This window comes from Eurytemora carolleeae, unplaced genomic scaffold (assembly GCF_000591075.1).
Source record: "Eurytemora carolleeae unplaced genomic scaffold, Eaff_2.0 scaffold56, whole genome shotgun sequence".
NCBI lineage: Eukaryota > Metazoa > Arthropoda > Copepoda > Calanoida > Temoridae > Eurytemora > Eurytemora carolleeae.
This window is the reverse complement of record NW_019396129.1, coordinates 181467-205166: the sequence shown is the minus strand read 5'-3', so window position 1 is coordinate 205166 and position 23700 is coordinate 181467. Positions and strand designations below refer to the sequence as shown.

At 30.9% G+C, this 23700-nt stretch overlaps 2 protein-coding genes across 2 annotated transcripts in view; one reads left to right on the top strand and one right to left on the bottom strand.

Annotated features, from left to right (window-relative positions):
- Nucleotides 1-23700, top strand: part of LOC111695811 (band 3 anion exchange protein) — a 55735-nt gene that overhangs the window by 15340 nt on the left and 16695 nt on the right. Inside the window, exons 10-23 of the mRNA XM_023465252.1 lie at nt 341-441; nt 1715-1831; nt 2375-2493; nt 3778-3870; nt 5729-5804; nt 6168-6387; nt 6919-6952; nt 7057-7147; nt 8833-8922; nt 10567-10713; nt 11903-11944; nt 12700-12794; nt 13672-13807; nt 14314-14421. Of these exons, the coding sequence (XP_023321020.1) occupies nt 341-441; nt 1715-1831; nt 2375-2493; nt 3778-3870; nt 5729-5804; nt 6168-6387; nt 6919-6952; nt 7057-7147; nt 8833-8922; nt 10567-10713; nt 11903-11944; nt 12700-12794; nt 13672-13807; nt 14314-14421 (1469 nt within the window). The remainder of the gene's footprint in view (nt 1-340; nt 442-1714; nt 1832-2374; nt 2494-3777; nt 3871-5728; nt 5805-6167; nt 6388-6918; nt 6953-7056; nt 7148-8832; nt 8923-10566; nt 10714-11902; nt 11945-12699; nt 12795-13671; nt 13808-14313; nt 14422-23700) is intronic.
- Nucleotides 15807-23653, bottom strand: LOC111695808 (galactosylceramide sulfotransferase). The gene is made up of 12 exons (XM_023465249.1): nt 23355-23653; nt 22265-22364; nt 21785-21900; nt 20919-20997; nt 19471-19523; nt 19019-19133; nt 18642-18781; nt 17864-17914; nt 17677-17756; nt 16871-17004; nt 16633-16716; nt 15807-16243 (listed from the first exon to the last, which is right to left on the bottom strand). The coding sequence occupies exons 1-12, from the start codon at nt 23426-23428 to the stop codon at nt 16013-16015; spliced, it is 1257 nt and encodes a 418-aa protein (XP_023321017.1). The 5' UTR covers nt 23429-23653; the 3' UTR covers nt 15807-16012.

Genomic DNA, 23700 nt, shown 5'->3' with positions numbered 1-23700 from the left:
TGAAAGGTAAAAGAGGTTTTTATTTTTATAATTAGAAATTAGTTTTTTTTCACAAAATAATTATTAAACACGTATTTGAATTTGCATTTTTTTATTAAGTTTTATTTTTATTGAGTTCTTAGTTTTTTATAGAACTATTTTCAACAGCTCAATTTTTTGCATTTTTTTGTACAACCACCTTTGTGCCAAATAATTTTAAAAAGTCCAAGGACCTAATTTTTTTATAACAAGGTCAAATTTACTTTTGTGTCGTATTAATGTCGTCTTCCTATTCCATAGTTTTCTGATTATCACTGTACCTGTGAGATATTGAAAAGACCAAAAAGAACTGATTATCTAGAATCTGACGAAGGCGTGTCTGAAGCGTCCCTCCCCTGGAAGGCGGGGGTATACAACCCTGTAATTGATACAGAGCATTCATCCTCAGCAAATCTTTCTAAGGTAAAATCTTCCTTTAAAACAAAACAAAAACAATAATTATGAAATTAAATGTAGGCTTAGAGGACTGTATATTTGCTAAAGCAACCCAAGGGAAAGCTTAGTACTATAATTGCACAAAAATGTTAAAAATGAAGGGATCAGTATATGGTAATATTTGTAAATATTTCGGTCCTTATTCCAGAAAGCTGTGACTTTTAATCCCATTTTGACGCTTCTGTATACATATACATATACATATACATACACATATACATATACATATACATATACATATACATATACATATACATATACATATACATATACATATACATATACATATACATATACATATACATATATACATATACATATACATATACATATACATATACATATACATATACATATACATATACATATACATATACATATACATATACATATACATATACATAAACATATATATATGTAAACATAGAGTTTTATTTCAACTGATGATTGGGTTAGACCCATGAAACATTTTGACTTGGAAAAAATGTATATTTAAACATCTAAAATATTTATTTAAACTGAAAAAAGTTGAAAATACTATATTAAACATATACATATATATAAAGTTGTAATCTCTGTTAGTTTGTTGGGGTGTCCGATCATAAATCATTTGACTGATTTGCCTCAAATTTTTATTGAGGAACTTGGGACATGACGGGTTCTCAAGCTAGTTTAGCTTGGGACATGTTGGGTTTTCAAGCTAGTTTAACTTAGGACATGACGGGTTCTCAAGCTAGTTTAACTTAGGACATGACGGGTTCTCAAGCTAGTTTAACTTGGGACATGTTGGGTTTTCAAGCTAGTTTAACTTGGGAGATGACGGGTTCTCAAGCTAGTTTAACTTGGGACATGTTGGGTTTTCAAGCTAGTTTAACTTGGGACATGATGGGTTTTCAAGCTAGTTTAAAGAACTTGGGACATGATGGGTTCTAAAGCTAGTTTAACTTGGAACATGACGGGTTATCAAGCTAGTTTAAAGAACTTGGGACATGTTGGGTTCTCAAGCTAGTTTAAAAACTTGGGACATGATGGGTTCTCAAGCTAGTTTAACTTAGAACATGACGGGTTCTCAAGCTAGTTTAACTTGGGACATGACGGGTTCTCAAGCTAGCTCAACGTACTTTTTTCGCCTTTTCTCTTTTCTAATTTTTTGTGTGATATGCAATTTCAATGAAAAAGTATCCTGCAATGACAACTCCGTAAGTAACTTTTTTTTACATAATATTCATTTTTATTGAAGGATGTTGGATCCCCATCGGTTTTCTCTGAGAAAGGACCTGAGACGGAGAAAAAGAAAGCTAAGTTTACTCTTGGATTCGAGGATGATGATGATGATGAGTTTGGAGAACTGGAAGAGGTAAGCTAAGTTTACTCTTGGATTCGAGGATGACGATGATGATGAGTTGTTTGGAGAAACAATGAAACAATATAAAGTATAGAGCCTTTCATTCCATATAAACTTTTTATCAATCACACATTACCAAAAAACCAGGTTCTTAGAAAGCTGGAATGCACATTTAAGGTATGACCGTATGAATGCGACTTTTGCGTAAACAACTTTTATTACTTAATCACGAAATTAAAATCAAAAAATCGAAATCAAAACAATTTTTAAACGTGTTGGTTATTTTTGTTGTTTTGATAGAAAATGAAGCCTGAATATTCAGAGGACTGTTAAGTCATTATATGCAAATTAAGGCCTACCTCAAGGTCTTAAGCTAAAAAAGTAGCAGTATAACATAACAATTAAATAATACTTGACTTGATAATACAGACTAACACTATTTTGAAAAACGCATTTTTGAAAATAGCTGATTAGATACTTTTTCTCTTACATTTAGCATATCAAGGTTTTTTTAGTTTTTTTTCTCATAAATTTTAAAATTTTTAAAATTTTTAGGATGTATCTGGACACAGGCAGTACAGGAAGCCTAATCAGTCCAGGAAGACGAGTAGGAAGGAAGACGACCATAGTAAGAGGAAAGCATCGAAGAAGGAGGATGCCAACAAATCTAAAAGGAATTTTTTCATAGTTATAAAAAAACTTATCGAATCTGATTGGAATTTTGTAATTCCGAATAATCAGGCTATACAATTTGGAGAAAAGAATTATTGTAATTTTTTCAGTTAAGAAACTTTCTGAGACAATTTTTAGGTTTTATACTAATTCAACCAAAAATAAATATTTTCTTTAAAATCAAAACCCGTTTTTTCAAGTGAAAAGAGGACATTTCTATATCATAAACATGTTGAAGTAGATAACTAAAAATTCTTCTATTAATACCGTCAATTTGCATAAAACTGGTCGCATAATATTATTGAAAACTAACATCTTTAGCTTTTGTGAAGATACAATTACATGTATTGGCAAATTTTATTATTATTATTTCAATGATTAAAAATAAGCTTAATTTTTATGAAATCTTTTAAAATGATAATGTCAAATTCAGATTAAGATAACAGATGAGACACTAGATGTCGTCTTTTCAGAATTTGGATGAAACTCGTTCAAAATAACCCTGACGTAGCAGCCCTGAGGAGTTTCACGCAGTTGGCGTAGAACAGGCTCTCTCTGCCTTGTACTTAAACGTCGGGTGTGCGAAACTCCCCTGCCTCAGGGTTACTGTGAAAGAGTGTCAACCAAACCTTGAAAAGACGACATCTAGTGTCCAATCTGTTATTTTAATTAATCTATGGTCAAATTTAATTAAAGCTTACTTTACCATTAATGAACCTGTTGTCGTATACGGGGAGTTATCGATGCAATTTTGCATTTAGTTCTGAATTTTATGGTTTCCAATGGTGTAACTGCAATTAATCCAATTTTTTAAAATTTAAAAGTTTATTTAAAATATTATTTAATCTTTTGAATTCAACTAAATCAATCGACTTAAGAATTACTTTATGTGTTACCAGTCTTATTTGATCTAAAACAAGGAAATAAAACTTAAATTGATTTCGTTTTAAAATAAAATTGATATCCTTGTGTTTTCTCCTGTCATTTAAATTCGTTTCAATCAGGAAAATTATTTATTTATTTATTATAACGTTTGATAATTCTTAATTTTTAAGAAGACATTGATTTTAGGCACAAATTACAAATAACAAAATCCTGCACAATAATTCATTAAAAGAAGAAGAAGACGACAATCAATTGGCTATAAACTGATTACCACTGTCTGGAAATGGTATTCAAAGCTTTATATTCCCCTCCCCCCTTCAAAACCACTTACATGGTTTAATTTTACTTTATTGGCACTTAAATCTTGGGATTAAATTAAAAAATGAAAAATATTTCATCAGACCTGAGGCAGCTGGAGCAGCAGCTAAACCTGTAACAGAAGACGATCTGCAGAATCTGAAAGATGCTGATATTGAAGATATTGGGAGTCATAGGTAAATATTATATTAAAAGTCATGTTAATTTTATTAGCCATAGTACTCTTTAGTAGGAATAGGTAACTATTAATAGTCATGTTAATATTAGTAGCCATACGTACTCTTTAGTAGGCATAGTTAAATATTTATAGTAATGTTAATATTAGTAGCCATACGTTCTCTTTAGTAGGCATAGTTAAATATTTATAGTAATGTTAATTTTATTAGCCATAAGTACTCTTAAGTAGGCATAGGTAGATATTAATAGTCATGTTAATATAAGTAGCCATACGTACTCTTTAGTAGGCATAGGTAAATATTACTAGTCATGTTAATATTAGTAGCCATACGCATTCTTTAGTAGGCATAGTTAAATATTAATAGTGATGTTAATATAAGTAGCCATAAGTACTCTTTAGTAGGCATAGGTAAATATTACTAGTCATGTTAATATTATTAGCCATACGCACTCTTTAGTAGGCATAGGTAGATATTAATAGTCATGTTAATATAAGTAGCCATAAGTACTCTTTAGTAGGCATAGGTAAATATTAATAGTCATGTTAATATTACTAGCCATACGAACTCTTTAGTAGGCATAGGTAAATATTAATAGTCATGTTAATATTACTAGCCATACGTACTCTTTAGTAGGCACAGGTAAATATTAATAGTCATGTTGATATAAGTAGCCATAAGTACTCTTTAGTAGGCATAGGTAAATATTAATAGTCATGTTAATATTAGTAGCCATACAGTAGGCATAGGTAAATATTAATAGTCATGTTAATATTAGTAGCCATACATACTCTTTAGTAGGCATAGGTAAATATTAATAGTCATGTTAATATTAGTAGCCATACGTACTCTTTAGTATGCATAGGTAAATATTAATAGTCATGTTAATATAAGTAGCCATAAGTACTCTTTAGTAGGCATAGTTAAATATTTATAGTAATGTTAATATTACTAGCCAAAAGTACCCTTTGGTGGTCATAGGTTAATATTGGTAATCACTGGTAGTTTAGTAACAGTTACGTTTTGGTAGTCACAAGTAAATATTGGTAGTCAAACGTACATTTTGGTAATCACATATAAATATTGGTAGTCAAATGTATATTTTGGTGAGTCCACAGTGAATATTAGTAGCCACTGTTACATATTAACAGTCCAAGGTACATAGTCTTCTATCTACACCACTGTGCAGGATTAGTCTTGTACCAACAAATAAATGTCTAGTCTCCTATCTGTATAAACAAATTAAAGTCTAGTCCCCTATCTGAATTGGTGTGTGTATGATAAGGTTAGCATAAACAAGTAAATGTCTAGTCCCCTATTTGTACTACTGTGAAAGATTAGTCTAGTATAAATAAGTAAATGTCTAGTCCCCTATTTGTAACACTGTGGATGATAGGTCTAGACTAAACAAGTAAATATCTAGTCCCAAATTTGTACCACTGTGAAAGATTAGTCTAGTGTATATAAGTAAAAATGTCTAGTCTCCTATTTGTAACACTTCATCAGGATAAGGCTAGTCTAAATAAGCAAATATCTAGTCCCTATCTGACAGTATCTGTACCACTGTGAAAGATTAGTCTATGATAAAATACGAGCAATATTGCCTGATACTTTATTATTAACTTTGTAAACTTCTCAGCACTGAAGTATATTAGGCGTAGTTATCTACCTATCCTAGAGAAAGAAAGGTTTATTTTTAACCTGGCAACATCCATTCAGGGCTGGTGATGACTGATGGGTGAACAGGTTCTTAATTCATTTTCATGTACATTCATATATTTTAAAAAGTAAAATAGCAAACATTAAAATAGAACAATTTATGATTTTTAGTTTTTTTTACTAAGATACTTTTTTCAAGGTTTGAGAAGGCTGCTGGTTGGGGTAGACACAAGATTAAGAAAACTTCCGTTTCCATCTCCATAGATGTTGATCAGGTACAATAAACAGCTTACAGTACAGTACAGTACAGTACAGTACAGTACAGCTGCAGTACAGTACAGTACAGTACAGTACAGTACAGTTCCCTATCTAAATTTAGAAATCTAAATTATTTCGCAGCAAAAATTGAATGACATCAAAATATTACATAAGAGATATTTTAAAATATAAGCCATTTATTAGGTAATTCGGCAGCAATCCAATTTTTGCTGCCAAAACAACCTACGATTTTTTATACATTTTTCGGGATGTTTAACTAAAATGTTTTGATAATAATATTTTATTGATCTAACAGTGTATGTTAAAGGTATCTCAATACCTAAAAGTGTAAATGTATTTAATTAAAATATTACTATTAGGAGCCTACTAAAACGGAGAGGGCTGCGAAGTATGGATTCCTGAAGGAGGTTGATCACACTCCTCACCATCTCTTCGTAGAGATGGATGAGCTGGAGGGTGAGGAGTGGGTGGAGAAGGCGAGATGGATCAAGTATGAGGAGGATCTGGAGGCTGATGCAGGGAGATGGGGGAAACCTCACGTATCTACTCTTACTTTCAGATCTTTACTTAATGTCAGGTAGACTATGAATATACACCAAATGAGGGGGAGGGGATGAAAATTACCCCCCCCCCTCCCGGTAGTATTATATTGGCTCACTGTAGAATTTAATTATCTCGATTAAAAATTTCTTGCCATAGAAATAAAATGAGAAAGATACTGTAAAATACGAAACACTTTACTTATCTGAGCGCAATATATTTATTTTCTTATCCTATACGTTTTAATAGCAATGAACACTCCCTTTATATATATTTTTGATGGGGCCCGGGGTTAATATCTACGAAATGATGGTCGAATTTTCATTTAATTATTTAAAAAAAATATTTTTTCGTTTTCTTGAAGTCTATCAATAGAATGGAGCATTGCCAATTGTACAAACATATATAACAATATCACCAATGGAAGACGACAATTGTACAATCATGTATAACAATAGCACCATTAATGGAAGACGCCAATTGTACAATCATGTAAAACAATAGCACCAATGGAAAACGACATCTGATATACTTAGGTAATAATACAGAGGATAAACATGATATACTTAGGTAATAATACAGAGGATAAACCTGATATACTTAGGTAATAATACAGAGAGTAAACCTCTTTTCACTTTTCGCAAATACTCCCCTTAAGTAAGAAAAAACATATTTTGCAAACGGAAAATGATTTGAATTTATGATTAGGCTGCTGAACTACAGGCACAAGCACGTGGAGCCCCACCACAACACCTTCAGGTTCGGTTTAAAGAGGAACACCTCCAACAAGTCCCTACCGGTGAGTCATGTATAGGCCTAGTGATAGGACATGACGTGGTGGTTTTTTAAAAAAACTTTTACGCTTTTAGAATTTTTTCAAGGCACAACACAAAAACTGTGAACTTGTGAAGGATCCAAATTTTCCCAACTGCTTTCTGTAAAAGTTATTGTGCTTTGCAATATTTTAAAAAATATGTTTTGTTCGTTTTTTTTGCATATATTTGCTCTCCAGGTCAAAAATTTGCCATAGTTTAATGAAACAATTATGACATTTTTCAAACTTTTGTTGTGCAGAACCTTTTAAAGTCCAAAAACCTATAAGTAAAAGAAAACCACCTAAGTTATGTCCTTTTACTATAATATAGAGCACAGTGCAACCAGTAGACAGGGATATTCAATAAATATGGGACGGAACATATTTCACATGCCAACTATACTCTCTAATCCCATATTTATTGATTTCACAGATTACTCAGATAGGGCAAGAAACGTTTAAAATCATAGACAAACTATATTTTTGACCAGACACCGTTTTGTCTTATGATTTAGTTCCTTTCCCTGATATTGTTATCAATCTGTTCTTGATTCGAGCATTTCTTAGATTTTATGAGATTCTATCAAAGGTGAATGAGATTCTATCAAAGTCTTATGATATTCTATCAAAGTTTATGATATTCGTTTAATGTTCATGGGATTCTATCAAATTTCTTGAAGTTTTATGAGATTCTATCAAGACAACTCACAAATTGGATTGATTATTTTTTTTAATACCAATCAGAAGCCAACAGTTCGCCCACACCCAATCAGACCATGAGAGAGCAGCTTCGTTATAATTGCTCTTAGATTTAAAGTTTCGATAGCTAGAACTGTGCCCGGTCAGCTCGAACTATGTCCGCTCATTTTTTATTGGTCAAATACAAGATTGGAGGTTCTTATAATGAACCAAAGATAACGACCATCTTTCCTGTCAAACCTGTGTAATCTGTGATCGACCTACTTTGTATATTTTCATAAACCTTGGGACACACACATAGTTAAACCTAGTTACAAGACACACATACAAATATTGGTAGACAATCAAATAAAGTGCCCATTCGAACACTTTCTCACGAGTCAACAATGTTACTTAACACTTTATCATCTAATAAAACATGCAAATTCATGACAAAGCTTTTAAATTTTCTTGTAAAAAAGTACTTCGCCATAGAAATTAAAGCGGATGTTTTTTCAAAACTTATCATCAGTTGAAATATCAGATTCCGATGTTGAACACTTAACTGTTCTTTTAAAAGAAAAAGCAGTTAAATAATATTTGAATTCGGGGGAAAATAAAAAAAAATTCTCGTCATTTATCTTTTCTTTTAACTCATTATAGAAACCATTGATTTTTGCATTTTTTTTCCCCCATAAAGTTCGAAAATTTAAAATGTTATTTTAGAGATCTTATCTTCAAAATTGAAATTTCGATTAAGAGAAAGTTCTTTGGTTTTAAGAATATTTAAAAGATATTTTTAAATTCAAAGATTGGGCACTTTGACCTATGGGGACAAACCAGCATGACCCACTTTTAGTTAAAATTAAATTAAATAGTTATTTATTTAAATTTTTAAGCTTTGTACAGTGTATATACTACATAATCATGTAAAGCATGACGACTTTAAAAGTAAGTATTCCTTAATCATCTATTCTATTGGATGTGTATAGGGAATTTCAGATGATCCTAAACCCTCCAAGAAGAAACGGAGTTTTTACTCCCAAAAACATAGTTCTCAGTCCCAGGATCCTGAGTCGGAGGTACAGTACAACCCAGAGGTTTATGTACAGGAGTTCATGGTGTACACTGTACAGCAGTTCATGGTGCACTCCATTCGGTTTTAATTATTGTACAAGGTATCAGGCGAAGGATTGTAAATATTTAAACATGGTTTCAGGGTTTGCACTGAATGAAGAGAACCGCATGTGAACACTTTTCCTAAATCACATTTAATTTTATTTTAATTTATTAAATTTGAACTATTTTAGGAAAATTGGGAATTTTTAGTTTCCAGCAATGGGCCTCATGTCCAGGGGTATAGGGTCAGTCGAGATTATCCTGTTTCTTCCTTTTACAACCAAACCCAACCCAACTTAAACCCAATTTTTGACCAAACCTTTGCAATATCTAACCAAACTCGACCATTTCCAACTCTAACAACTCGAAAACCCAAACTAATATTTTTAATCTTTTTCCTTCTTCGGCAATTCATAATGAAACCTTGACACCTACTTCCTAAGATAACAACTTTCAACACAATTATCATTTAAATTCCTGAACACTCTCCCAGCGAATATATAAAAAGCATTAAGATCTTTCATAGAATAATATGTACTGCAGTTTCAGGGAAGAATGTAAACAAAACTTAGCCTGGGTAGCACTTTGCGTGTAAAAACAGTTTATTTCATGGTGGTTCCTGATATATTCCTAATTCGTATATTTTAAATACTTTTTTGCACAAAATTGTTACAAGGGGATTTGAACAAAGTTCCGATGAAAGGTCTGAGAACCTTTTTTTTTGATTTGGAGTGTGTTTCATACTGTCAATAACAAACCTTTTATTTATTACTAGTTGTCAATTCTAATAAAAATTGGCTGAAATCTTTTATCTTTTGTCAATTAAAAATCCATTATTGCTTCTCAATGACTGACATTTCAGAGGAAAAAATGATAAACTGGTCAAACTTGACTTTAAGTCAAGGTGTTTAACTAAACTCACGCAATATTTGTAAATTTCCGTTCAAGCAAATATTAATGTCAACGTAAATGTTTATTTTTATTTCTAAGCTGTTATTTTCCATTACGCTCATTAAGTATGAATATAAAATTCTGTCAATAGAGAAGAGGGGGGGGGGGGTTCACCGCCAAAAAAGTGCCTTTATCCTTATTATGACCTCTGACATCAATACTAATCAAGATTTTGTGTATTCCTATCTAAAAAAGAATGTTTTCCCAACTAAATTGAAATTGTAAAAAATCGTATTTTTTTTTAAAACAAATTAACTGAAAACTCTCTGAATTTCTAATCCTTTGATATTTGAAACTATGACTATTTGAGAAATCAGAATGCATAATTTAATATATATAGAATCTACGTCTCAGGATACCAAAATACACGTATTAGAAAATTAGAGTTCGAGACAAGTGTTCAGTTCTTCTGTTTTGTTCAACTAAAAAACTGTTTAAAACATGATTAATTAGCGTTGTCAAAAAAATATGAAATCAAGTTAATGAGGCCACTTAAATCTGTAAAAAATGAGATCAATTAATTCGATGAGAAAGTTGAGGTCTTTATTTTATGTTAACATGGTCATTGGTGTTGGTCAGATGCAATAAGTTTACTTGGTCAAGGCTTTTTAAAAATCAAATCCTTGGTCGAGAGTTGTAGAAACTCCAATGTTCAGGAAATGCTGGAAGGTCAACGTAGTTCGTTTGGATTCGAACCACAGAAATCTGTAGATTCAGAAACCAAGAAATCATCATTTATGGGAGTTCACAGAACCTCGTTTGGAGGATACAAAAGCTCATCACGGTCACAGGAGAAAAAAGAGGCATGCATTTTTTACTCAAGGGATCATATGAACCTCGGTTTTGAAGGGTTGTTTACATGATGTTTACTGGACCTTCATTTTAGGAATAAATGCTTAAACAAGTTCCTCAGATTTTCTTTGATTTCACGGATAAAGGTTTATTACAAGTTTCGTTGTATAGGAACAGAGTTTTTTTTTCTTATCCCTATATCTTTGTAATCTGAACTTGAATAGTTCCAACTTAGAATTCTGTTTGAGGGATAAGAAAATTTGACAACATGGCCAAAACTCCATTCCTTTTTTAATTGAAGGGCCAATGAAAATTACGTTCACAATTCTTTAAAGAAAACTTTTTAATACATTTGAAATCTTTTCTCTTCCCGAAGTCTGCTGAAAAAAAACCAAGGGTAAGATTAAGATATTGTAAATACACAATCAAAGCATGCTTGCTCTAGTGGGTTAGATCCTTATATATATTATATTCAATATCTTGTAGATATATAGTTTAAGTATGTGCTGGTAGTCAGAATAATCATGAGAATCGACAAAATCGCGTTTTTGTCATGAACTAGTATTCTTAAGAATATGAAAACATTGGATTTCTCTACATATAAATATTCTGTATAATTATGAATTTTAGAAAATTCTTGATTTTATTTTATTTTTATTTAAGAAGTTTTAACAATCTTAAAGTGAGGTAGAAACCTTTTTGTTTTGAAGACTGACATTTAAAGTTAATGTTATTAAATCTAACATGACAAAAAATCATTTTGAAATTATTATTCTACGTACACAAAACTTAATATTCCTGCTTTTAAACCTTTCAATAGAGATAGAAAGCTTTGAGACGTTGTTTTCTAGTGAAATTAATTTAATTTCAAATTTTCTATTTTTAACACAAAATATATAAAATTTTGGGAAACCAATTTTAAGGTTTATAATTACAAGATATGTTTATCAGACGTATTTTTTAGAAGATGTTCTTATTATCTAACAAATATAAAGTAGTTGTAATTATGTAGATTGGGGGACAAATAGTTTAAATTATTGTGTAGATTATTGATAAATTATATTAAATTTAGATTTTTGTACTTTTTCTTCCATTTTCCATTCTTTTTTTCCCTTTTTCCCCTAACTTCTTTCAATTTTTTTTCTCTTCCATTGCTTCTTTCCAAGTTTTTAATTTTATTTTAATTGTTTTGATGTTAAGGACTCAAACTCTAATGTGATGGAGAAGGAAGACGAGATCAAGGTTGGTGAAAATTAATTCTTTTAAAATTCTTAACGCTTCGCACCCCTCTTAACAGACATTGTTAATTTTAATATAACAGTTAGCATTTTTAATGTAAATTACAGAGCAATAACAATTTTCATGGGGGTGGGGGGTTGAAGATAAGAAATTCGGTCCCACTCGGCAGTTTTTAAAAGCAAACAGAATATCTATTTAAGTTATTGTAATGGAATATTGTAAGTGCGAAAAAAATTTCGCACGCATGATATTCATTACAGTGCCATTTTCAGTTTTATTCAATTTTACTCAATTTAATTATAAAATTGCATTTTGATTTTCAACTTTCTAGAAAAAATTTAAATCCTGGCAAAATTTATTTCGCACTTAATAATGACATAAATATATAAACTGAAAGGAAATTTTAAACATTTAGAATTGATTCTCACGTTTGGTGAACAATTACTTCTATGTTTTTATGGACGCTTTGCAAAGCCCAATGATGTCAATGGAGGAAACCGATTAGCGAGTATTATCTGTTTTGGTTAGCCCTGTCCCTAGAAAATAGGGAATACTATGATTTTCAATTTGAAAAATACTCAAATTACGTGGCGGATTGGACTTTAAATTCAAATAACATTTTCAGCTTTTATCTTGAAAACTACGAAAACACCACATTCGCAGTTCGGGATTAATAAGCTTAAATTAATTTGTTATATTTAAAAATAAAAAAAAAATAAAAAATATTTATTTAATCTTGAAGAACAAACCTATTTTAGCTCGAGATGGATGGATTGGGAGCTACTGTTAAGAGAAGTAGCACTGGTCTTCTTCGTCGCAGTGATTCATTTACTGAACAGCATCTAACCTCCAGGTAAGTGGCGAGAAAAAAAGTTATTCGATTTTTCAGAAAAATGTCGAAACGCCAAACTTTTGGTTAAGAAGTTAATCATTAATTCCTTACCGTTAATAAATTATTTCACAACACCATTTTTATGGTTCAGGTGCTAAGAAGGTTAAAAAAAGGCAAAAAAAGGTGGAGAAAATGTGAAAACTTTTGACAAATACTTAAATTTACATGAGTGTGTTACATGTTTTTATATGCATTTGTCAAAGGCTTAAAGGGTGTGTTGTCGAAAAAGGCTTACGGCGAAAAATATTCGTTGGCGGTCTGGGCTCTCCAGGGGGGGGGGTCTTCAGATCCTCCCTTACCTTATCTTATCTACTAATCTTACTTTTATTTGTTGCGTCTATAAGGGGAAAATTGTTAAAAACGACTCATACCGAAGGACGTAGCGCGTCCACCCCAATTCAGAAAGTTGCAACACTCGACTGGGATCGTAAAAAAAAATCAATTCAATTCCAAACAAATTATTCAGATATTACAACCTTTATTCATTGATAATTTTTCCACGTATTCGTATATAGTTGATATTTCATAATATTTTTATTTTTTTTTTATGGTCCGAGAGTTACTTTTGAAAACATTTATTCCTGTTTCGAGGATTTTTGATAATGAAGACGACATCTTTATAATTTCCAGGAATGTTCGAAAATCCAGCGCCAGCCGTGAAAACAAGTTGAAAGCTAAATATTATTAGATTTATTAGATTTAGGGTTAATCAATCACACACGAACAGCAATATTAGTCAATGAGAAAATCAGTGTTCGCCAAATCTGAAAGATTAATATGTAAAATCTTCAAACCAGATTAATTGATTATTTGATAATCATTTTTTGTTGTTGTCTAGGAAGCAAGATATCCTGGCATGCCTAGAGGAGGGTACTGAAGGATGTTTAACTCTTGTAGGACCTGCCAGGATCGAGAAAACAGTTTCAGCATTTGTTAGGCTCGCTAACTCCATAGTTATGAACAACACAATAGAGGTCAGGAATGAGGATTATTTTATAGACTTATCATATACTATCTAGTTAACATTTTTCTCGAGGGGATGGTTCATTTCCTTGTTTTATTTGACAGATTGTATTTAATATTTTCTTTTTTTTTTAATGAAAAACAACAACAGTAACTTAGCCTTTTTCGAGTTCTTCATTTTCAAAAATATTTTACTGCGCATATTTTTGTTTTAAAAAAAAATTGTCCAAAGTCTTTTTTTTCAGAGGGAAATTTTTAATTTCTTATGATTTTACAGTCGGTTCAGTCCTTTCATGGCGTTAATGGGTGACACAAACAAATAATTGACATTACAAATATGAATTTGTAAATCGATAAAATTTATTTTTTTAATGTGGTTATTTCAGCTAAAGTAGTTTTATCTTAAGTAAATTAGAAAGTCAAACCTTTTCCTTTCTCTTTTGTAAAAAAATCATTTCAATAAATAATTTAATTCACAATTGTAATTAAATAAATAATTTTATGAATATGATTGCAGGTGAATCTACCAATGAGGTTTATTTTTATCCTGTTAACCCCTGAGAATGACTTCACAAGAGATCCTCACGAGATCGGCCGATCCTTCTCAACACTAATGTCAAATGTGGTGAGTACATTTTTTTTATAACTTTAAAGGGACAGTGCACAGATATTTGAAAACTTAATGGATGATGTAGAATACTAGAATTACTTGAAAAAGGAACCAAAACATTATTTCTGTCGAAAAAGGTCAAATTTAGCAATAAAATGACATAATTTATAATTTTAGAACGAACCTTTTGTCTATTTTTTAAGAGAAGACGCCTTGTTATCTTAGGATTCACTCTTAACTCTTGATTTTTATCAATGTTTGAAACACATTTTACCTTTTACATATTATAATCTGAACAACCCCCTTCAGAATTTTCATCGTACAGGGTGGCCCAATAAACATGGGCATTCAGTAACGAATTCGATATCGTCTTTTTAAATAATTCTTTGATTTAGTATAGTGATACCCACTGAGAAAGCTGTAATCTGTAAGAGTTTCGTCTGCTATGTTCACATTTTGTTTGTTTATGTTTTGACTGCATACGGTTGTACTTAGTAAAACAAGAAAATTGCAGTATACAAACAGAGTAAACTTGTCCGTCTTCACTGTTCATATTGCGGAGGCATTATTGACACATCTTTACACATCTTTTACCCTTTTCATAAAATAAACTCTAGCAGACATAATAGTAATATTATGGCTTTTAAAATTAGGCATTACTATGCTAATTCATAAAAAAGACGATATCCAATAAGTCACTGAATTCTGGTGTTTTTGGGACACCCTGTATTTAACAGCATCACCTTCATAAATAAATAAATAAATAAATAAAACAGTCACCCATCAGTCCGAAGTGAGGTATGGGAAGAGCCCACGTCACCGCACTATCCCCAAAGGGATTAGCGGGTTGTCATTGGCGGTTGGCCACACAGGCCAAAGTGTGTACCACCAAGCGTGGGTCAAGTTCAATTCATAGTTACACTTTTTTCCATCTTTCATTTTCATTTTCATTTTCATGTTTCTACCTCCTTCTTTTTATTCTTGGATCTTGACAGAACATAAAATACAAATTAAAATAGTTATTTATTGTTTTTCAACTGACTGCTTGTAAATCGTAGCACGATATAAATTCTTCTACAATTTCAATTTGTGTGCTTTTATGGTTTACTTAATTTTATTTTCCCATCTAGAAAGACGACATTGTTGATTCTCTTCAACGAGAACAAAATAATTGGCACAAACTTACTAGTTTTTTATAACACATTAACAGATACGTTTACAAAATATCATAATTTTAACTTTGTCAATATGTAACAAAACGTATTAATATCTTGATTATCACAGTTTAAGTCGAGTATTAGTGAACTCAGAGTCCAAATTTAATGAATTTGAGCCGCGTCTCGAATCCGCCAAAAAACTGGTTTAAATTGAGCGCCGGCTTATATCTTGAAACATTGAATACAATTTTAAGTGGAACCAACTATATTTGAGTCTCAAATTCAAGCCGCAGCTCAAATTCTTTAAATTTGGCCTCAGAGGGTTTTAGGAGGGCGCAATACTTATCAAAAACAGTGTTTTCTCAAATCCTGTACCTTGCAGACTGGAGAGGGGGGGGGGATTACCCTTCACCCCCTTCTTTTTCGCAATAAGTGAGCATTGACAAAAACTATGCTGGGGATAGAATTGCTTTTATTCTCTCGAGATCTCTAGGTTTGAGTTTAGACAGCGCTGCTTGATTTGCCTGAATTCCGAAATCTTTTCGTAAAACTTGTTCTGTTCTGTTTCTACGGTTTAAAATTGGTTCTGCTCTAAGGGACTGCTCCTCTCTCATAACTTGAAGAAAGTTTAGTTCTGATAATGCCATAAACCGACACACGGGGTTTTTATCAATATCCACCTGAAATATTCAAAATATATTTGAACTTTAAACAAACTTTTAAAAATTGTTAAATGTCTTTTCGTTTACATTTCCTAAATTAATATCGCGAGATTATTTTTTTTCAAAAATATTGCAAAAGAACCATAATAATAAACTATTTAAATAAGAAAAGATCAAAAGAGAAATGGACACTTATAAAAATTCTTATTTTAATCCCGATATCTTTTCAACCTTGTTTAATATTTGATCTAGCCGAAATCAAAGGTCTAAAACATCATGTTTCAAAGTTTAAAAGATTAGACAATTATTGTTTGAGGCAAATATGCATTCCAATATTAACAAAGTTATAAAAATTTAAACTAGAATTTTTATCAAAAACTTATAATAAAAAATTATATTTTGAATGCCTGGTATGCGACTAGACCCTTTCCCCACAGTTTATTTTCTCCAGATATATTTTCATTTTTAGTCTCTTGCAGTGAACACACCTCCTAGATAAACATTTTTTATTTATCAAATTTATGAAACTAAAATAAAATCAGTTGAACTAAATAAAAATTTTAAGTATTTTTTAGAACATTTTCAATAATGTTCTTTATCCCAAGAAAATTTTATAATTCTGATAACCCTATAATTGTGACTTACCCTTATATTTTTATTTGCATGATCAAGAATATTTAGCTCTTTTTCCATTTTTTCCTTTCCAAACATTTCTACTTTCTTCTCGAATATCTTCTTGAAATGATTATACACTAGATAATCTTGGCTCAAATATTTCTCTAAAATCACCAAACTTTATTGAATTACGGAAGCTATAGCTTGGATCAAATGTTAATCTTTGCTGTAAAAATTACATCTTTTTAGTTTAGATCAGTTATTAAAGAAGATACACAGGGACTGTAGACCCTCTATTTGAGGCAAAAACAATTAAAACACGATTTACAAAAAAATGATTTTAATTTCTGGAAATATCCTTGTGTATCAATCTGAATTTTGACAATTTTCGATTGCGATATCTTTATAAAAGAGACTTTTTGGATCATTCAGTAAAGAGTGAGATAAAGGTTTACAGGGTACTGTTGTGAATGGAGAATATAGTTTATTTAATCAAGTGTCAATTGTTAATCATCGACAGTACAGTACGACATTTAAAGAAACTGAGTCTTTGCCACAAAATCAAATATTCGAATGCCTTATATCTTTGAAACCTGATGGTGTAAACCTTTGATATTTGAAACTTAGATTATATTTGAACTCACATATCATAGTTTGAAATATCTAAGGTCCTCAACATTGGGTTGCTCAGATATAGGGATGAAAAAATCAGAGTTTGTGGCAAAGACTCAATTCCTTTAGGCCGCTGGTAAAATGAGAATAAAAAATCAACAGAGAAAGATTTAATTGAATGAAAAAAATAATTAATTTACGGAGAAAACTTAGTTTCGGTTTTCCTAGAGCTTCTCTAGCTTTTGGACTGAGGCTAGTCTTCTTTAGTTCTTGTCTTGCATTTAACTTCATATTTATTACATCCCTAGATACAATTAGAATAACAATACAAGGGTTGGAAATTTCAAACTTTCATCTATCAGATTTTGTTCTTCGATTCGTTGATTTTGTTTTTATAATTCATATCTTTACCTGTAATCCCAGCACAGTTCGTTCTTCATTAGAATCATGGATTCTTGAAACCTGAAAAGATTGATTTTAATAACATTAAATATGAAAAGACTTGAATCTTTATGTATGAATTATTGAAACTAGTAAAGATTAAGATCATCTTGCATATCTTGAACCAGACAAAATAAATATAATTTTTCATAAGTTTTTGACCAATTATGTATTGATTGTTTAGATTTGTGTAGATCATTATACTTTAATCCAACTCTAGACCAAGAATAACAGTTTATTTAGTTTTTTTTTGCAAGATCCTGATTATAGATTTAGAGTCTTTAAACTTTGTTAAGATGCATATCAATGTAAAAAATTTTAACCCCGACTAATTACAAAAGTTTAGTTAAGATTTTTAAAAATTAGATCAAAATCAGTTTTTATAAATTCTTCAAAAAATTATAGTACGTTAATCCAATCAGAAAGAATTAATCCGTATCTTTTGTAGTCTAGTGGATTAAGATAAAAAGGTCAGACTTATTAGAAGAACCCAACATTCTGCTCTCGGCAAATAATATTTTGTGAAAATAATAGTCAGCTAGTAGTAGCTACATTTCAAATAATAGTCAGCTAGTAGCTACATTTCAAATAATAGTCAGCTAGTAGCTACATTTCAAATAATAGTCAGCTAGTAGCTACATTTCAAAGATTACTTTAAAGTTTATAGTTTTTTCTCTGATACAAATCCCGCATTATAAATTAGCGTCAATTTTTTCAAAAGTATCTATCCTAAGTTTTAGACTGTTACCTTTCTGCAAGAAGAACGAGATTAAATTTATCTTCTATTTGTTTAATCTTCTCCTCAACAGCTAAACCATTGGTAAAGTTGTCAGGGTGTAAACCAAAATCACGAAGGATCTGGTTTTGTCCAAATGTTTTTGTTGGGTTCTGAAAAGATTGTTCAATTAAAGGGATTGTTCGCCGAGAAACTGGTTTTGTGTTTATTAGTTGTATTTGAAAGTTACTACTTTTATTTCTATCCGAGGTTTCTGAAAAGACCAGAATATATACAATTCAAACATGCATATTGAAAACAGGGTTCTCTTGTTTTTTTTTGGGGGGGGGGGGTCCAAAAATCGTTCACTAGGACAGACCCCAGTTTTGACACAAAATATTTATTCTTACCTCTTCTGCCAATAATCCTGTTTTCGGAGATAGAGCAAATGTTTCTAGATCCATCTTGTAGAAGTTTGATAATTGTGCATACCCCCAGGCTGATTCAAATATATCAACAGGATCCCTTTATTAGCGCAACTTCAGATTTATAAAGGGGGGGTATTCCACTGCATGTTTTTGATATATTTTAAAACAATAGAACTGATAACTCTCCTCAACTATATTTTTTTTAATCCATAAAACTGTTTGGTGTAGACCTATGAATTTTACAAGATCAAATAGTCCAAGTTATATATAAAAGTGGGATTAGAAAATTATATTTTGAGGCAAATTTTCATTTTTTTTAGGTCTATATATGGACTGTTTTTTGGAGGGTAAATCAAGTTTTGAATATGGCAAAAAAAAACGGGAGGGGGGGGGGGGGGGTGATACCCTTTATGATTTAGTTGCGGCTCTAGTCCCTAATCATGGTTACATAAGATGCTCCTTCCCCTAGGGTTTTCTCAACCTCACTCTGCCATCAAATCATTTATTCAACAATTATTAAATATTCAAAAATTTAAAGGTTCTGTCGACGTTACTATAGAAAGTAGGGTTTCCAATCCAATCGCAATTCCGTTGCACGGAATCGCTCACTATGATCGGTTCTGCTTGCGCTATTTCACTGCGAAGAATTGTGATATAATTGCCAACAAGGAAGCAATTAAGTATTCGCGGAATTGCGTGCAACAAAATTGCTTTGCAAAGGCTTTTCCATCTAAAAATCAATAACTTTGAACTGTGGCTTACAAATTTATGCATCAGATACAAGAATAGAAATGGACAGAAGTTATCTCTGTAGATTTTTTAAAAATTCCATAGGTCACTTGATATTGTTTCAATATTTTTAAAATATCCTTGAGGTTAAGCTACTAATTAACAATTTAATATGAATATTTTTTGGTTAAAATTGTAAAAATTCATTTAATCAAAATAAGATATTTTGCTACAGTTAGAACCAGAAAACTATGGTATAGGAAGACAACATAACAGTGCAATAGATGTTGTTACATAAATAATAAATAATTAGTAACTTATTAAATCACTTATTCAGTTATAAACAACCCCAGAGTCTAAAAGTCGTATTTCCATGCCAGAGTTTTCTGTATATGAATATTATGAAATTAAAAGATAAGTTTAAATTTAATTTTCTTATTATTTGAGACTGAAATGTTAGTGAAGTTCAGTTTATTGTATGCCACTACCAAAGTTTAAATTGATTTTTTTAAAACTCAATGTTGTTGAACGGAATTGCGCAATAATTAATTGCATTTATCGGGTTCTATTAGGTTTAAATTGAATATTCTTAAAATTGAAACACGAACGCACGAAAATGGAACGGAAATGCGCACAATGGCGCGGAACTATTACGGAATTGCACGAAATTAATTTCTCTTGTGTGCAAGGGCTCACAAATTCGCAATTGCGCGCAAATACAATCCAATTGCATTGGAAACCCTACTAGAAAGATACCACCAACGATTTGTAATGGTATACCTTAAATTTGGTGTTTTTGAGCGTTATTCTACAGATTTAGCCATACTTATGCTCTATTGAAAAGATACGGTGCATGAGAGAGAAAACCCGAAATCTCCATTTTAGATTCAAAGGAATTTTAAAGGATACCATTTCAAATTGTTTACGACACTCAAATTAAGTTATTGTTAAAATTTCGATTTTACGGTTAAAAAATTGCCAAGATCTAATTCTTAATTCTTAAAATAACTTTGATGGGCACATTTCAACTCAAATAAAATTCTTTATTTTGATCGTTTTGTAAATAGAAAGAAATTATATCTTTTTCATTTCCTTACACTCGTGATAGTCTTTTTTTTGATACTTAATTAAAATTATCAAATAAAATGGTTTCCTGGTTCCAAACAGTGTGAAGACAGAAAATATCATATTCTAGTTCAGCTTCTTCCCAGGGGGTGCCTCGCAACATTTCCCTGTACAGTGTACAGTGTACAGTTTAAAGCGTACCGTGTATAGTGTACTGCAGTGTACAGGGTTTAGTGTACAGTATAAAGTATGCATTACACAGAATTTTAAATTTACAATATTGGGAAAATTAAGTTTGAAAAATTGAGTCGAAAAAATAACTAAATATTAAAAACAACCTTTGTTAAAATGTTCTCAGATGCGCTCTTTATGTTTAGTTTAGAACAGTTCAAATATTTGCTTTGAGTGTTTTGGACATTTTTCAATCAAAATAAAAATAGCTTTTGCGATAGAGTCTGTTAAGAGTTTAGATCAATAAAACTATTTTTTTACAACGCATTACTTCGTAAATATATATCGTATATCCATTTAGTACAGTGAACCCAAAAAACTATGGTAAAGAAAGAGGACTGTTAGACTCAAGCTATGATTTTTTATCAACTGTGCAGTGTACACGCCGATACGGAGCTTTTTCATTGAAAAAGTGAATTTCCATGTAACGTGTAAAACTATGTGCTTCAGAACATAATTTCATTATTTTGTTTTCTTGTTTGTAAAATTTGTTTTCAAAGGATTAATATATATATGGTTTTGAACTCAGTCGTCGTATCTTGTCCTCCTTTTCCTCAACGAATATTTTAACAATTAAAAAAAAATGAATTGGTTCAGATAGGAGAACTTTTGCCCCGAAATTAATTGAAATTCAGATAAAATTTTTAATTAGATTCTTACCTCTTTTCCCCTTAAATTCTGGATAAGTTTTAGGTATGAATCTTTGTTAAGAATCGCAATTACCTTGAAAATGGGTTTTTAATATTTCCTAAATAATTTCCCCGGGTTGGTAGAACTACATTTAGCTGGTTCTTCAGAGCATATCTCAGTATAATATTCTGTACTGAGCTACTAGCACACTGAAAAAAATCTTTTTTAGAAAAATATTAATTTTTAAGTTTTTACATTTAATCACAACTCTAATTTTTAAAAAAATCTTTTACTGGGGGTTTATTTTGAATTAAAATATAGAAACTAATTTATTTAATAAAACTTTTACTGGGAAAACTAATGAGGATATTATGAAAAAGAATCATGATGATAATTTCAAATTCAGGAAAAAAGATTTATCTTAGTTTAATATGAAATGAAGCAAAAATGGCTTAAAAAGAAAAATACCTATTTTGTGTCTAAGGAAAGCTGATAAATGTTTGCGGAGTGGAAAAGCGAGGTTTTAAGTTCGCAAACATATCTTCCCCACCCTCTCCACCCGATCCTTCTTACCTTATGAATCTTCAAGAATCCTATTTTGTGAATTGGTTTACAGGTTTTGTATGTGTCATTATAATAAACCTTTGCTCCAGGATGGTCAGAAATATTAATTCTGCTCAAACAAAAATTAATTATTATCAAAATTTAAAGAATAAAAGTTGAGGCCCATAACATTGTGGAATTAGAGAACGATATGTGCGACATGTTATGTTCAATTAATGTTGTTGAATAGATAATAAGTAGTTAAGCCTGCAAATAAACTTAAAGATGAAGTGTGTCTGTGTTCATTGTAGATTTACTGTCGATGGTTCAACCACACCTTTAAAAGGAGCTTCATACCAGACCAAAATGGTTGCAACCAAAAAAATTTATAGTTTTTCAATATTTTCAAAAGATTTTCACAAAACTCATCTTTCTAGAGCTTAAAAAGATTTGATGGGAAACTAAAGCAAAAATTTGGAAAAAATACCCCGCGTTTCTACCAATTTAAAGCACTGTGCATGGCTTAAACAACTTTAATTCCATGAATGTAGAGAACACAGGGTAGAATAAATCAACTAAAGTCTCGGAGTAGATTTAACCCAGTCGAGAATTCTAATCAAATTACTGAGACGATATTGTATAAATTTAGACAATCCAATATACTTTTATAACAGAGTGTACATGAAAATACGTTTATTTATATTTTATTTGGTATCAAACTTAGATTGCATTTGCATAGATTTCTTTAACTGCACACCAAAGAAGTATGTCATTTACATTCGTAAAATAAGCTTTATAAAAAATCTATATTTTAAGAAATTTTAAATTTTTCTGTTGATCTCAATATATCTCCAGTTGCTTGAAAGCATGTTTAAATCAAACATTAAAGGAATTGACTCTTTGCCACAAATCCCAATTTTCTAATACCTATATCTCTAAAACCAGATAGCGTAAACCTGTAATATTTCAAACTTTGATTATTTGATCCATCAGAATTTATAGTTTGAAATATCTAAGGTCTACAACGTTGATTTGTAGAGATAAAAGGATTAAGAAATCAGAGTTTGTGACAATGACTCAATTCCTTTACATCATTTTGACATGGTTTAATTTGTGTTTCCTGATAATATTGAGCAGTAGGATAAATGTTGCTATCACACCCAAACCAAGCCTTATCTGTTGTTTTCTCCTCATAGCACTGAATTCTCAATACATCCTAATACAAATAGTTTATAGACCATTGATTACATGCATCTCCCCTTTAAAATGGCCCAAATTTATTTACTTAAATATGCCACACTAAAAGGACTTCCTTATATCCTTAACATTTTCTTGGACTAATTGTCCAAGTTTCTAAGTTTCTGTAAAGTTATCTAAGCTGTATTTATTATTTGAAAAATAAAATGTATTCGATGTTTTACGTCTTAGTATTATTAGTATTATTATTATTATTATTATTATCATTA

Excerpts from the sequence above, each read along its gene's own strand:
- LOC111695808 (XM_023465249.1), bottom strand. The coding sequence starts at position 23,428 with ATGAGGAGAAAACAACAGATAAGGCTTGGTTTGGGTGTGATAGCAACA. Across the intron at positions 19,524-20,918 it reads TTCACACTGTTTGGAACCAG|AGTGAGGTTGAGAAAACCCT; the intron begins GAAACCATTTTA and ends ATTTGATGGCAG. Across the intron at positions 16,244-16,632 it reads AGGGTCTAGTCGCATACCAG|GTGGATATTGATAAAAACCC; the intron begins GCATTCAAAATA and ends TGAATATTTCAG.